General features: G+C 44.6%; 2 protein-coding genes across 4 annotated transcripts in view; one reads left to right on the top strand and one right to left on the bottom strand.

The window, feature by feature from the left end:
- The window catches only part of LOC139324203 (tropomodulin-2), a 98,703-nt gene that overhangs the window by 35,050 nt on the left and 48,293 nt on the right, over window positions 1–15,360 (bottom strand). The window lies entirely within an intron of this gene.
- The window catches only part of LOC139323861 (tropomodulin-3-like), a 32,710-nt gene that overhangs the window by 5,498 nt on the left and 11,852 nt on the right, over window positions 1–15,360 (top strand). For all 3 annotated transcript variants that reach the window (XR_011601023.1, XR_011601024.1, XM_070953385.1), the window contains exons 2-4: window positions 3,947–4,146; window positions 5,101–5,257; window positions 15,031–15,153. Coding sequence is in view for 1 of the 3 variants with exons in the window: in XM_070953385.1 (XP_070809486.1) it covers window positions 4,021–4,146; window positions 5,101–5,257; window positions 15,031–15,153 (406 nt within the window). In the remaining 2 variants the exon portion in view is untranslated. The remainder of the gene's footprint in view (window positions 1–3,946; window positions 4,147–5,100; window positions 5,258–15,030; window positions 15,154–15,360) is intronic.

Below are 15,360 nucleotides of genomic sequence, written 5' to 3' on the forward strand. Positions count from 1 at the left end.
GTCTTTGATTGATGGTGGAAAACTTTCTTTAGTGAAGGTTCATGCCGAAGCTGATTAGCAGAAGATGTGTTGCTAGAAACCATGATAAAGTGTACAATTTGTAGCATGCTGGCCCAAAATGCCCCCCCCCCCATTTATTTTCCCCCTGAGGTCATTTTCTGTTTTTTTTTTTAAAAAAAGTAACGGGACCTTTAGTCGACTTAAAGTTCAACCTTCCTCTTTAAAGGTATTTGGACTGGGGGAAAAAAAACAACACTCAAAGATTGCAATGTGCCTCTCTCTCTCTCTCTCTCTCTCTCTCTCTCTCTCTCTCTCGATAACCTCCTCCAGGATTTGAGAACACTCCAGGTCAAAGGGTCCTGGATACGTGCATTTTTGCATTTTGCTAATGTGTTTGTTTAGATTTTAAATGGGGAAGGTTGGCGTTGCTGCCTTCATCCATCACCTGACGATAATGTCCACTGTGGAGATGAGGGATTAAAATATTGATTTTTACTGCCAGGAATTTGCCTAAAGAGTGTGAAGAATCTTTGCCAGTCAGAGTAGAATTGTAGAAAACTTTGCACCCATTTTTCAGGGGATAAAGGTAAAGGTTCCCCTCGCACATACTTGCTAGTCGTTCCCGACTCTAGGGGGTGGTGCTCATCTCGGTTTCAAAGCTGAAGAGCCAGCGCTGTCCGAAGACGTCTCTGTGGTCATGTGGCTTGCATGAGTAAACGCCAAAGGCGCACGGAACGCCGTTACCTTCCCACCAAAGTGCTCCCTATTTTTCTACTTGCATTTTTTACGTGCTTTTGAATTGGTAGATTGGCAGAAGCTGGGACAAGTAACAGGAGCTCACCCCGTTAGGCAGCATTAGGAATTTGAACCGCTTAACTGTTGACCTTTCGATCAACAAGCTCAGCGTCTTAGCCACTGAGTCACCACGTCCCAGTATCCCTTACAGGGGATACTGAGAGCCTAAAGCAGCAGATCAAAAGCAGGCAAAGCATAATAGTCAGAAAAGCAAGCCACATAGCTCCAGAATGGAATCTTTTTCCATTGGCCGCCTTCATGTAATTTGATTTCTAAAAGTGAGACTTCCGTGTTTTCTTGGCAAAACATGGACATGGTTTGCCATGGCCACCTTGGTCGATGCCTTTGTTTTTGGGTTTTAATTCCCCAATCCTAGCAATTCCTAATGTCGTCCAAGGATGGAGGAATTTTGGGAGTTGAAGTCTACAAGGTTGAGAAACCCTATATACTAGTCAATCTGCTCCCGCTTATCCTTTTGCGAGATCAACCAGATGTACTGTCAGATGTTCTATTTATCGTTAGGCCAGGCTAATTCGGCCTAAAGTCAGCCTGCAGTACTCCCAACACACAATCATCTGGTGATTATTATCAACCCAGTGTGGAGAAACAGAAGAGTCTAAGATGGTAGCCAGGCTGGATCGATACCTATTTATCTAGAACATGGATGTCAAACTATTTCATTTGAGGGCTGCGTCAGGGTGGTGTTCAACCTTGGGGAGGTGTGGCCAGGTGGCATGGCCAGCTTGATGTCACTTGTGTCGGCACCTATGGTGGCCCAACCGCTCTGCTAGCAAAAACAGGTTCCCGAGCTCCGTTTTTGGCTGCGACGACTTCCTGGAACCCTCTGCAAGTGAAAACGGAGCTCGGGAGTGCCACCCGCAGCCCTCGCGAGCCCTGTTTTCAGCTGCGATAAGCTCCTGCAACCCAATGCCAGCGAAAACTGAGCTCGGGAGTACCTCCCCCGGGGCCTTGAGTTTGGCACCCCTGATTTAGAAGTTAGGCTTACGGAGTCTGGCTTAGAAACGGAATTATTTCCAAACAATTTTATCCAGGAGAATTTGCAAAGCGAAACATGCCCTGACTCGTTTGTAGGTGGTTGTGGCTCAGCATGGCGTGGAACTCCACAAAACCAGCCCGCCCGTAGTACCCCCAACGCCAAAAAGAGGGGGAGGGGGGAACACAGGGGAAGAAGGGGAGCGGAGGGACTGACATGGCTGAGCTTTGTGTCAGTGCAGTAGTTGCCAGATCTTCTTCTGGAGAACTTCCAAAGCCTCATTGTGTAGAACCGATCAGAGGTGCTGAATTTGCCCACGAGTAACAATTTTGCACGCTGAGCGAGTTCCAGATATAACTGAGAGTTTTCTTTACACTGGCTTAAGACTAAACACCCGCTGGCAACCCTTGATCGTCGAAGAGAACAGAATTGTTCTTGTGTGTGTCCGACCCATTGTTGACAGGTCTTTTCCATGGGGCACACCCGCCCACTAGCACTCTGATGTTCTGTGATTCTAAACAGATGCGCTGGTGCTCGAAGGGAGGGAAACATACACAGTGTGGGGCTTGGCACAGAGACGGCACAGCTTGGCAGCTAATGGTGGTGCCATGCTTATTATCCACAGGAAGCCACTTTCTTTTGAGATACTGGCTTTGAGCTGAAAAGGAGGTTCAGGAAGAGGAGAAAAACACTTGTGGGCAAGAACTAGGAAGTCTGGCGGGCTCACTGTGCAAGATCAGGGTGCTTCATTTTTTTTAAAACCATGATGTTGCATTGGTAAATGTCTGTGGAGATTCTCGGTCATCCAGGTTCATGGTTGTCCCATAGGGGCTTTTTCACGAGGCAGCTGGACTTTCTGTTGTTTTTTTTTTTTGAAGGCGTTTCGCTTCTCATCCGAGGAGCTTCTTCAGCTCCCCAACGTCCAGCCAGAGCTGAAGGGCTATTGCATTGGTAGTTCCTTGATTGAGGTTTTGTTTATTTCTGAGTTGTTGATCTAGTCAGTGCAGAGGTCTTCAAACTTGGCAGCTTTAAGACTTGTGGACTTCAACTCCCAGAATTCTCCAGCCAGCATAGCTGGCTGGAGAATTCTGGGAGTTGAAGTCCACAAGTCTTAAAGCTGCCAAGTTGGGGGATCCCAGTTTAGTGTTAATCTTCATTATTAATCTTTGCTTATATATGTGTTGATTGCTGGTGCATAGGTGTTTTGGTACCAACAGAGATGAGCAAACTAACAAGGACAAGAACACTCCCACCAACACTGACTAGGCAGATTTACAGAGTTGGAAGGGACCTTGTAGGTCATCTAGTCCAACCCCCTCGTCCAAGCAGGAGACCCTACACCATTTCTGACAGATGGCAGTCCAGTCTCTTCTTGAAAGCTTCCCGTGATGAAGCTCTCATAACTTCTGAAGGCAAGCTTGTTGGCAAGCTCTCGCTATTGGCAAACCAATAGTATATAAAAAAAAATAAGACCAAACACCCATTCCCTTCTAGCGCTGATGACGTTGCCTAGTTGGGTAATGAAACATCTGCAAGAAAACAACTCAGTTCAGAATGCACCAAGGTGCCCACAGCACCTGAAGTGTTTTGTGCTGCCCTGAAAAGCGCCAGGCATACTTCAGGATATTACTCCTGAAGTACTTACAGAGTTGATTACGATGTTGACTGGATTTTTGGAGCCAAAGACTTGGCTGCCTATGCTATACGCCATCCGTTTCCCTGTCTGAAACTCTACATAATCCCTGGCTAACATAACAGGAAGTGCAATTGAATATTGGGAGAGAGCCAGGTTGGAGAAGGTTGATAGGAGACGTGTGCTTTTTAGCAAGAGAACATTTTGGGCTGGCTGACCAACATCATCTCCTCCGTGGCTGACTGGGGAATTCTGGGAGTTGAAGTCCTCACATCTTAAAAGTTGTACGTTAATAATGCTGAGCACCTTACCTGTCTGAGTGATGACAACTGCACCTCTCTAGGGGAGATTGTTGTGTATCATCTTAAGTTTTTGGAGGCATGCTTAGCCATCAGCATAACTGCGGTAAAGCAGTTGTAGATAATTTCTCCTGCATCCTCAGATGAGTCGCTCGTGTGAATTTCATTCATTCGTGGAACTTTGCCAAATGAGTACATTTTTTTTCCCCCTTTCTGTCCTTCCAGTTAAAAAACCCAAAGCTAAGATCTTGGTCTTGCTGTTAGTTGATCAAGCTACTCGACGTTGGTCTGCCAGAGTGATGGCGCTCCCTTTCCGGAAAGACTTGGACAAATACAGGGAACTTGATGAAGATGAAATTTTGGACAAGTTGACCGAAGAAGAACTGAAGCAACTGGAAACTGTCCTGGATGACCTTGATCCAGAGGTGTGTACATATAATCCCAGCATTTGGTTAGCATTTCCAAAGCGCCTGAAGGCAGGACAAGAAGCAATGGATGGAAGCTAGTCAAGGAGAGAAGCAATCTAGAACTAAGGAGAACCTATTCTGTTCTATTCTATTCTGTTTCCGTTTCCGTTTCCGTTTCCGTTTCCGTTTCCGTTTCCTATTCTATTCTATTCTATTCTATTCTATTCTATTCTATTCTATTCTGTTTCTGTTTCTGTTTCTGTTTCTGTTTCTGTTTCTGTTTCTGTTTCTGTTTCTGTTTCTGTTTCTGTTTCTGTTCCTGTTTCCGTTTCCATTTCTATTCTGTTTCCGTTTCCGCTTCCGTTTCCGTTTCCATTTCCTATTCTATTCTATTCTATTCTATTCTATTCTATTCTATTCTATTCTATTCTATTCTATTCTGTTTCCGTTTCCGTTTCCGTTTCCGTTTCCGTTTCCGTTTCCATTTCCATTTCCTATTCTATTCTATTCTATTCTATTCTATTCTATTCTATTCTATTCTATTCTGTTTCCGTTTCCGTTTCCGTTTCCATTTCCATTTCCATTTCTATTCTGTTTCCGTTTCCGTTTCCGTTTCCGTTTCTGTTTCTGTTTCCGTTTCCGTTTCTATTTCTATTTCTATTTCTATTTCTATTCTATTTCTATTATTTCTATTATTTCTATTTCTTCTGTAAAGCAGTATATAAGTCCAAGTGCTATTGATAGTTCCCTCCCTCCCTTCCTTCCTAGTGGCTAGAATGCAGTTTTGCAGGCTAACTCTGCCCACAGTCAGGAGTTCAAGCCTCACCAGGCTCAAGGTTGACTCAGCCTTCCATCCTTGCGAGGTGGGTAAAGTGAGGACCCAAATTGTTAGGGGGCAATATGCTGACTCTGTGAACCACTTAGAGAACTCTTAAGTGCTATTGCTATTCGCTTCTTCCTTTCGTTTCACAGAATGCCCTGTTGCCAGCGGGGTTCCGGCAGAAGGACCAGACTTTGAAAAAACCCGGCGGGCCTTTTGACCGAGAAAAGCTTCTCTCATTTTTGGAGCAACAAGCCCTGGAGCAGAAAGACGTCGAGGAGGTTGTGCCTTACACGGGAGAAAAGAAAGGTAATGGCTTCCATTTATTTATTTATTTATTATATTTCTATACCGCCTTTCTCCCGTAGGACTCAAGGCGGTGTACAGTCAAGAAAAATATAGACACACAAACATCATAAAATTGCTAATTAAAATTATTGTTATAACATAGTTTCACCCAATTCAATAGAACCTAAAATTAGATAACATTTTAAAAACACTCACATGTTCGTATGTTTAGCCCCGCCTGTTGGAACATCAGGGTCTTGAGGGCACGGCGGAAAGCACGGAGATCAGGGATATTCCGTATCTCCGGGGGCAGTTCATTCCAAAGGGTTGGAGCCCTCACAGAGAAGGCCCTCCCCCTGGGAGTCGCCCGTCGGCATAATTTGACTGACGGTACCCTGAGTAGTCCCTCCCTGTGAGAACGAACTGGTCGGTGGGAGGCTATTGGTGGCAAAAGACGGTCTCGTAGGTACCCAGGTCCTAAGCCATGGAGCGCTTTAAAGGTGATAACTAACACCTTGAATCGCACCCGGAAGACCACCGGGAGCCAGTGCAGCTCGCGTAGGAGAGGTGTTACATGGGCGTAACGAGCTGCGCCCATAATCACCCGCGCGGCTACATTCTGGACCAGTTGGAGCCTCCATTGAGCAACTTGGCTTGTCCAAGCTCTGCTTCTTTTCTCTCTGCCTCCCCCCACTCGCAGGCTTGAGTCATACACAGGCAGTCCTCAACTTAATGGCCATAACTGGAAGCTCTGCTGCTAACTGAGGCAGTTGTTAAAATGAGTCACACATTGATTTTACAACTTTTATTGCTGCGGTTGTTAAGTGAATCAGCATGGTTGTTAAGTGAGTTGTGGCCATTAAGTGAATCCAGGGTCCCCAAATTGACTTTGCTTGTCAGGAGCCAACTGGGAAAGTCACAAATGGCAATCAGGCCGTCCCAGAACGCTACAACCATTGTAAATGCGTGCAAGTTGCCAAGCTCCCAAATTCTGAGCACATGACTGTGGGGAATGCTGTGACAGTCATAAGTGTGAGGACTAGTCACTTTTTTCAGCAACATTGTAACTTTGAACGGCCGTTAAACAAGTGATGGTAAGCCAAGGACTGCCTGTATCAGGCTGAACTATGGCTTGTTTATTAAGCCACCATCAGCTGGACGTGACCCCATAATTAATAAGCCACAGAGGGTCTGAGTTCCCCCAGAATCTTATTTTATCATTTATATTTGTATTTTTTCTACTTGTATTATTTTTATTTTATATTATTTTATATTTTATTTGATATTTTATTTTACTATTTTACAACAAACTTTGGACTTTGTACAAAGTATTAGTGCATATTTCGTGTCTCGTCTCTCTTGCCTTCGCTCTGTGAGTTCTGGGCAGGACCCTTCCATCTCCAGTTTATTCCTGAAACAACAGCCCTGTGAAGTAGGCTGGACTGAGAGAGACTCCCTGAGAGGAAATCCCTCCAGGGCCATGATGGCGAACCTGTGGCACGCGTGCCGGAAGTGGCACGCAAAGCCATCTCTCCGGGCACGCGAGCCGTCGCCCGTTGCTCTTCCGGGTTCCGTCGCCCGTTGCTCTTCTTTGCGCACATGGGAGTGCCGGAAACTGGAAGAGCAGCTCCCCTGGTGTGCATGAGCTTCTGGTTTCCGGCATGCGCAGATGCGCCAGCCAGCTGGTCTTCGTGCGTGCATGCATTCAGAAGACCAGGTGATCATACGCTCTTCCAGTCTCTGTCGTTCCCCCATGGGCCCGCGCGCTCTCGTTTCAGCACTTGGTGCCGAAAAGGTTCGGCAACACTGTGCTAGGGAGTAGGCCCCGTAGGCTCCGAGCAAGGGTTGTGTGGTAACAGAAAGCATGCACAGCAAGCTTCCTTGGAGTTTAAAAAGGAAGTGGGCCAGAACCCCATCTTTGTAAAATATCACATTATTATGTTATTAATAATTTAATATTATTATTTTTAAATCCACCCTGGATTTTCACAGTGGCTTGACCGTCTTCTCCTCTTGTTCCAATTTGGGTGAACAATGAGCCCTTGTAGCCTGCGAAGGGAGCTGATGCAACAGAGTTTCCTTTCACGAGATGGCATTTATGATGTAAATTTTCACTGAACCGACAAGGGCAGCTTTGTGGCTAAGAGGTCGCGGAGTTCTCAGATGGGGTAGAGTATGGGGAAAAAAACTGGCCTGAGAGCCCAATCAGGCAACCTTGGTCCGTGTTGCTAATACTAGCTTGGATGGACCATGTCTGATGAGACACAGAATTCCGCTTCCCACGTTCCTCTAATAGTGCAACAGTTAGATAGGACTTAGGTCCTATCTAACAGTTGACTTAGGATGTCATTTAGGATGCCGCTGGTTGACTTAGGATGCCACTGGTCTGAAGCAGCTTCATCACTTCCGAAGCTACACAGAGATTTGACTTGGCTTGGGATGATGATTGATGACGGACCTGCCTTGCTTAATTGTTTCTCATTAAGGGTGTGGCCAGACTCGCCTAGAACGGACGTGGATCAGTGTCTGGTGCTGTTGAAATTAGCTTAGCGGTTCCAGGTATCCCAAATATACCTTCAACTCCAGCCAATCCCTTGTGAACTAACCTTGAGATCACCTATCTCCACCCTGGTATGTCCAGAAGTGTTGGAGTTCAACTCCCATGATTGCTTGGGCAGTCAAACACATCAGGACAGTGCTGCTGGATGCCACCATGTTGAATTGTCATCCTGTGTGTGTGTGTGTGTGTGTTTGTATAAGGGTTGATCTCTGTTTGTGAACCTCCTTTATTGTCTTTTAGCTCAGGGATTGTGATCTTTCTCAAAGAGAAAATATTCTAGGAATGTTATAAAGCTTTATACGGGTGTGCTAATAAAACGAATATGGCTGGAGGTGCGGCCTTAACCAAGGGACATTCTACCACATGTGGTGGACCTGCCCTAAGATTCGGAAATTTTGGTGGAAGATAAAAAAAATGGCTGAAAGAGATAATTGGGTGGGAGATAGAAAGAAAACCGGAATTATTCCTCCTGGGTATTTTGGAAGGGAAAATGGAAAAAAAAAATTACAATATATCATACTACATATACTAACTGCGAGTAGGATTGTCATAGCACAAAATTGGAAACAACCAGATATCTCCTCCCGACCAAATTATAATTAAAAAAATATACGAATGCGCAGAAATGGACAGATTATCCATGGAAATTAAGGAAAGGGAAGACACCGAGTACTATTTAATTTGGAATAGATGGTATTCCTGGCTGGAGAGTAAATCTAAAATGTAAGCGGTATTTTGTCACGAAACCGAATTGTGAATAGAAGTTATTATAACTTAAGATAAGGATGTAAGTAAAGATAGTGATAGATAGAAGTAGAATTTGTGTATGGAAGTTAATTAGGATAGAGATACCAATGTAGAAAAGCTGTTACTAGTGTTTAAGTTTTGATGTGTTTGTTTTTGTTGTGTGTTAGTTTTCTATTTTTTGCTCTTTTCTGTTTTTTGTACTGTGTATTTTAATGTTTGAAAATTCAATAAATATTATTTTTTTAAAAAAAACGAGTATGACATGCTATAGGTGCATGTTAATAAAATAAATATAAAATAAAACCTACTGCCTTGCAGAAGATTTAAACTCATCTTCCTGTTCTCAATCAGTAGACATATGGGCCGGAAGTGATCATAGAGAACTATCAGATTCTTATCTCCACTATTCGCTAGTAGGGTAGAATATTACAATCAGTGGTATTCAGCCGGTTCGGGAAAACTGGTAGTGGCAACCCCGGCGCTATGCCGTCCTATTTAGCCATGTTTTCCAAGCCATGTGCATGTGTGCAAGTCAGGCGAGAGAGCAACACGCATGCATTGAAGGCACACATGCGTGTGCGGAAGGCGTGCATGCAAAGCTCACTCACATTTTCAGTGCACAGCGAACCAATGGTAAAATTATGTGAAACCCACCTCTGATTACAATGGCCTCAATCTGAAAGTCTAGCTCAGGGGTCAGCAACCTGTGGCTCTGGAGCCGCATGTGGCTCTTTCATCCCTCTGCTGCGGCTCTCTGTCACCAGTCGGCACCACAATTTTGAGAGGAGCTTCTGGTTGGGGGGGGGGAGGGAATCATGGCGCACCAGGAAGAAACTCTATGGCAAGGGGCAGGTTTTCCGGTCAGCTCCACAATTGATAGGGCTTTCAGTTAGGACAGGTAGAGGAAAAAGGATGCCGCGCTAGGAGGAGACTCTATGGTGGGGGAACCAGAGTTCCGGTCGACTCCAGAATTGAATGGGGGGCTTCTGGTTAGGACCTTTGTGGCTCTTTGAGTGTTTAATGTTGCCGACTCCTGGTCTAGCCAGGGTGGATAAAAATCAATGATTTTTTTTAAAAAAAAAATCAAAAAAATCAGATTTTTTTTTATTTAAATGGGATTTTTTTGATTTTTATCGAATTTATTTTAATAAAAAACTTTTGGGGTAAAAATCTATCGTAAGATAGTTTTCTATTTAAGATACATAAATAATTTAGTTTATTCAGCATGAAATGGAGCTTAGTTATGTAGCATGAGGCTGTATATTCTGCAATACTGGGACTATCGGTGAGTCAACAGTGGGTCAAAGGAGTAGCAGAGATGACAGTTGCTCTTTAAAAAATTATGATTTAAATCGAGTTGATTTAAATCAAGCCTTTTTACTAGCGATTTAAATCATGATTTAAATTGTGATTTAAATCGACTCGATTTAAATCAAATCCACCCTGGGTCTAGCTAAACCATGAATCCAGCTCATGGTTGCTGAATTTTATCTCATTTCTGTTTGGGTTTGATTCAAGCTTAGTGCATCGCATGGAACCAGCCAATTCAGGTTTGTAAGGCATGGTTTATGGTTCAGCATAATACACGGAATAAACCAGAACATTTACTTGACAGATCCTAATTAGCACAGGGAGGAGTTCCCTGATGCTAATACTTTGAATGTCTCTCTCTCCATCGCTTTGATGCCATTCGTTGCGCTCTAGAAATCGTCAACGCAATATAAGCACCGAGTCAGCCTTTTGATGTCTTTTTCTGGTTTTTCAAACAAAGCAAAACCGGTTCTTGTTCCTCCGAGCAGCTTCCTCAGTAAATAAGTTTAGCATTCCCAAATCATCCTCGTCAGGACGGCCATGGCTTGTGTGAACGGCTGTGCAGATGTGCTCTCTTGTGTGGGTTTATGCGTCAAGAGGGAAGAATTTGCACGAGTTTTTTTGATCTGCTGCCAACTGTTAAGTCATTATTTCCAAAGGCCATGGAGGGTAGGGATTTTTTTTGTTTTTTTTTGTTAATCCTTGGAGTGAGTAAACAATAAGCTTAAGGTTTTTTTTTTTTTCCCCCTTAAAGTATTTGCTCATTACCTGGAAAGGAATCTTAACTTTTCTCTAAAGACAAGCAGAGGTGAGGTCCAAGCAAGAGGAATCTTGTTAGCTTTGATTAAACAAAAGTTATGCTTCAGGTATGGCCCATTTTGCAGAGGGAGCAGCTAAATTGCATTCTCAAGGGGGGGGTTTAATCATGCATCTGGAAGAGAACAATAGCCCAGCTTGGGTTTAAATTAGGGTTCAGATGAGGGTAGCTGTGGTGTCTGCTTCACTTTGAAATTAAACGTTCAAGTCTCTACTTCCAAACGGAGCTGACAAAATATTTTACTATTTTAGTCTGCTTTTAAAAATAATAAAGGTTCCCTATTGCTAATAACAGCATGTGGAGTCAAGGTGAAAAGCAAGAAAGTCTGATTAATAAAGGAAGAACAAAGAATGCTTGCTTTGTCCTAGAGCAAATCTCGGCAAATTTAAGATGTGTGGACCAGTGGTGAAATCCAATTTTTTTTTTTTACTACCGGTTCTGTGGGCGTGGCTTGGTGGGCGTGGTGTGGCTTGGTGGGTGTGGCAGGGGAAGGATACTGCAAAATCTCCATTCCCAGCCCACTCCAGGGGGAAGGATACTGCAAAATCTCCACTCCCACCCCACTCCTGGGGGAAGGATATTGCAAAATCTCCATTCCCACCCCACTCCTGGGGGAAGGATACTGCAAAATCTCCAATCCCACCCCACTCCAGGGGAAGGATACTACAAAATCTCCATTCCCACCCCACTCCTGGGGGAAGGATATTGCAAAATCTCCAATCCCACCCCACTCCTGGGGGAAGGATACTGCAAAATCTCCATTCCCACCCCACTCCTGGGGGAAGAGTATTGCAAAATCTCCATTCCCACCCCACTCCAGGGAGAAGGATACTACAAAATCTCCATTCCCACCCCACTCCTGGGGTAAGGATACTGCAAAATCTCCAATCCCACCCCACTCCAGGGAGAAGGATACTGCAAAATCTCCATTCCCACCCCACTCCAGGGAGAAGGATACTGCAAAATCTCCATTCCCTCCCCATTCCTGGGGGAAGGCTATTGCAAAGTCTCCATTCCCACCCCACTCTTAGGGCCAGACAGAGGTAGTATTTGCCGGTTCTCCGAACTGCTCAAAATTTCCAGTACCGGTTCTCCAGAACCTGCTGGATTTCACCTCTGGTGTGGACTGGGAGTTGAAGTCCACACATCTTACATTTGCTGAGATTGAGAAACACTGGAGTTTTTTTTGGGGGGGGGGGAGGGCAGGAGGTGTGTTCAAAATTTAATTTCTTCAATTGTGCCTTGGCCAAGTCTCTCATATTCCTAGCAAAGCAACAGGTGGATTACAGATCACTTAGAGCAGACAAAGAAAGGAAGGCGAGTGAAATAAATCGCCTGGAGGTTTCAGCCTTGACGTTTTCATTTATTTAAATAAAACAACGGAGACAGTTGCAAGAGTCTAAACTCTTGTTTGGCTCCCATCCTAAAGATACCAATCCCACATTGATCAATACAGGAGCAAGGTTTAGATGTGATCTAGATCAGCGGTCATCAACTGGTGGTCCGTGAGAAAATTTTGGTGGTCCGCAGAAAAATTATTTGCATTTTTAATATTGCACTAAATCAGGGGTCCTCAAACTACGGCCCCTGGGACAGATACGTGCAATGAACGTTTGTGTTGCTGCAGAGAGTCTCCCCCTTCGGGGTCTTTTTGTGTGGGTCGGAGGGGGGCAGAAATTCCGACTCGGGGTCTGCTTCGGCCTCCTGGTGTGGGGCTTTGGGCGAAGGCTGGAGGGAAGAGCCGCTGGTGGCAAAGAGCCGGAGGGCCTCATTCCAGTGGGATTGTCTCATGGCCTGGAACTGGCTGACCATCTCAGCCCACTGAGCCTCCAGACACCGGTACCTGGCCTTGCACTCCCGCAGGTCTTCCCTCTGCTTGGAAAGCCTATGCTCCTAGTCCTCAGTGAGGTGCTTCTACTGAGCCTCCTTTTAGGTCAGATCCAATTTGAACTGAGCTGTTTTGCCAATTCTTTCTCGTGGTGGCTGCAACAACTGCTTCCTTTTGGGGCCCCAAGGAGCCCGGGCGAGGAGCAAGGCCATGCCCACCCAGTCACATGACCACCTAGCCACGCCCATCCAGCCGGTCATTAGGCAGATCATATTAGTGGTCCACAGGATTTCAAATTATGAATTTAGTGGTCCCTGAGGTCTGAAAAGTTGGTGACCCCTGATCTAGACTGATACAATTTTGTTCACTTGGTCGAAGTGTTGGGGGAAAAAAGCCTGCCCTGATAATTGATATATTGATGCGATGGATTTGAGCTAATCATGGTTTGTTCAACCAGCCCTTTATGAAACTTGTATGCCGCCCAATGGCTCCTTCACACATACACACACACATACACCCAAGAAAATGCCAACCTTTCAGTCTTCTGCTGGCTTCTATTAATTGCAATGTTGCTGAAATAGATTCCAGATGCTGCAAATTTTCTTTCTGACATTTCCTCTTAAAGAAAAATAATAATCCAGTTTAGAGCCGGCCAAAGCTTGTGATGATGAGCAAATAAATGTACAAGAAACAGAAACCAGATGGTGAAGGGAGTTAAATAAGGAGGGCCACAGCTGTTTGTGCAATTCCGCTTCCTATATTGGCCTAGTTTGTTATCGTTTAAAATATCTACATTCTGCCTTCCTATATGTGCCTAGACAGATGCTTGAGCACATACATCTACATAGAAAAAAAAAAAACCCTTCTTAGAGGCAACCTATAAGTATAAGCATGGGACGCGGTGGCTCCGTGGCTAAGACACTGAGCTTGTCGATCGAAAGGTCGGCAGTTCAGAAGTTCGAATCCCTAGTGCCACATAACGGGGTGAGCTCCCGTTACTTGTCCCAGCTTCTGCCAACCTAGCAGTTCGAAAGCACGTAAAAAATGCAAGTAGAAAAATAGGGAGTACCTTTGGTGGGAAGGTAACAGCGTTCCGTGCACCTTTAGCATTGAGTCATGCCGGCCACATGACCACGGAGACGTCTTCGGACAGCGCTGGCTCTTCGGCTTTGAAACGGAGATGAGCACCACCCCCTAGAGTCGGGAAGCACATATGTGTGAGGGGAACCTTTACCTTTATAAGTATAAGCATGCTTAGAATTACAGTAAGTAAGGTAAGATTTAAACACACATAGATATACTTATACTTTATTTTGGGAAGTGTATATGTGGTATAATTATAGAGTGTGGTATATATAGTACAATTATAGAGTTGGAAGAGCAACTCCTTGCTCAGGACAGACATTTAAAATAAAGTGTCCATCTGACCAAATATATTCAGTGAATAGGAGCCCACTATTTCCCTGTGCTATTGTTTCTATTGTTGACTCATTCTTACCGTTAAAAGTATTTATTTCTGCCTTTCTACAATTTAAACCTCTTCTTTTATTTGCATCCTGCCTTTTGTTATTTTTACAAATAACACAAAGTGGCGAACACATCCAGCACATCTTCCTCCTCCTATTTCCCCCATAACAACAACCCTGTTTAGGTGGAATGGAATGAGAGAGAGAGAGACTGGCCCAAAGTCACCCAGTGGCTAAGGTGGGACTTGAATTTCCATCCAAAATCCAGTCTCAAAAGTATTTGGCTGCTAAAAAGAAACATTTCCTGGTGCTGATAAGAACTGCAGTCATGGGGACTAATCCTTACGAAAAACGGCTGCAGGTTTTGGGTCTAAAGAAAAAAGAATTAGGAGTGACACGATAGCAGTATTCGAGTATTTGAGGGGCTGCCATAAAGAAGACTAATGCACTGTTATTAACATCTGCTGCTTGCAATTACTACAAGTTCAAATCCCACCAGGCTCAAGGTTGACTCAGCCTTCCATCCTTTCAAAGGTAGGTAAAATGAGGACCCAGATTGTGGGGGCAATAAGCTGACTTCGTATAAATATACAAAAGGATGAAGGCTATTGCTTAACGCATTGTAAGCCGCCCTGAGTCTCCGGAGAAGGGCGGCATATAAATTAAAGCAAAAAAGAAAAAAAAAAGGGGGGGGGTCAAATTATTCTCCAAAGCACCAGAAGGCAGGATAAGAAATAATGGTTGGAAAGTAATCAAAGTGAGAAGCAACCTGGAAACTTCTTAAAAAGTGAGGACAGTTAACCAGTGGAACAGCTTGCCTCCAGAAATCCTGGGCACTCCATCACTGGAAGTCTTTAAGAAGAGACTGGACAGTCACTTGTCTGAGTGTATACTTGTCTGGTATAGGTTCTCCTGCTTGAGCAGGGGCTGGACTAGAAGACCTCCAAGGTCCCTTCCAGATCGATTCTATTCTACAGTCCCAAACAGAGGAACCAAGTCACCTGTACTGAGCTAATTGCCGAGGCCGTCCTAACCTGCATGTTTTTTTTATCTTCCTTTGAACAGGAAAAGTTTTTATTCCCAAACAGAAACCAATACAGTCTTACGTAGAAGAAAAAGTGGCTCTTGAACCAGAACTGGAGGAGGCATTGACAAGCGCCACTGACACAGAACTGTGTGATCTGGCAGGTTTGTAGGATTTGTTAAGGTGGGGAGGGGTTGTTTGGAGTTGGGGGAGTTGCTCGATTGTTTTGCTTATCGAAGATCAAATCGTCACCGTCCTTTAACGACTCCATAATCCCTTGCGGGGTGGAGTCTGGGCAACTGAATGGAGTTAGCAGAGTGTTTTAATGGCCGGATGCCTTTCTTGTCACCAATGGGGAGTAAAATGAGGAC

This window comes from Pituophis catenifer, unplaced genomic scaffold (assembly GCF_029215685.1).
Source record: "Pituophis catenifer annectens isolate HBS135680 unplaced genomic scaffold, rPitCat1.0.hap2 SCAF_14, whole genome shotgun sequence".
Taxonomy (NCBI): Eukaryota; Metazoa; Chordata; class Lepidosauria; order Squamata; family Colubridae; genus Pituophis; species Pituophis catenifer.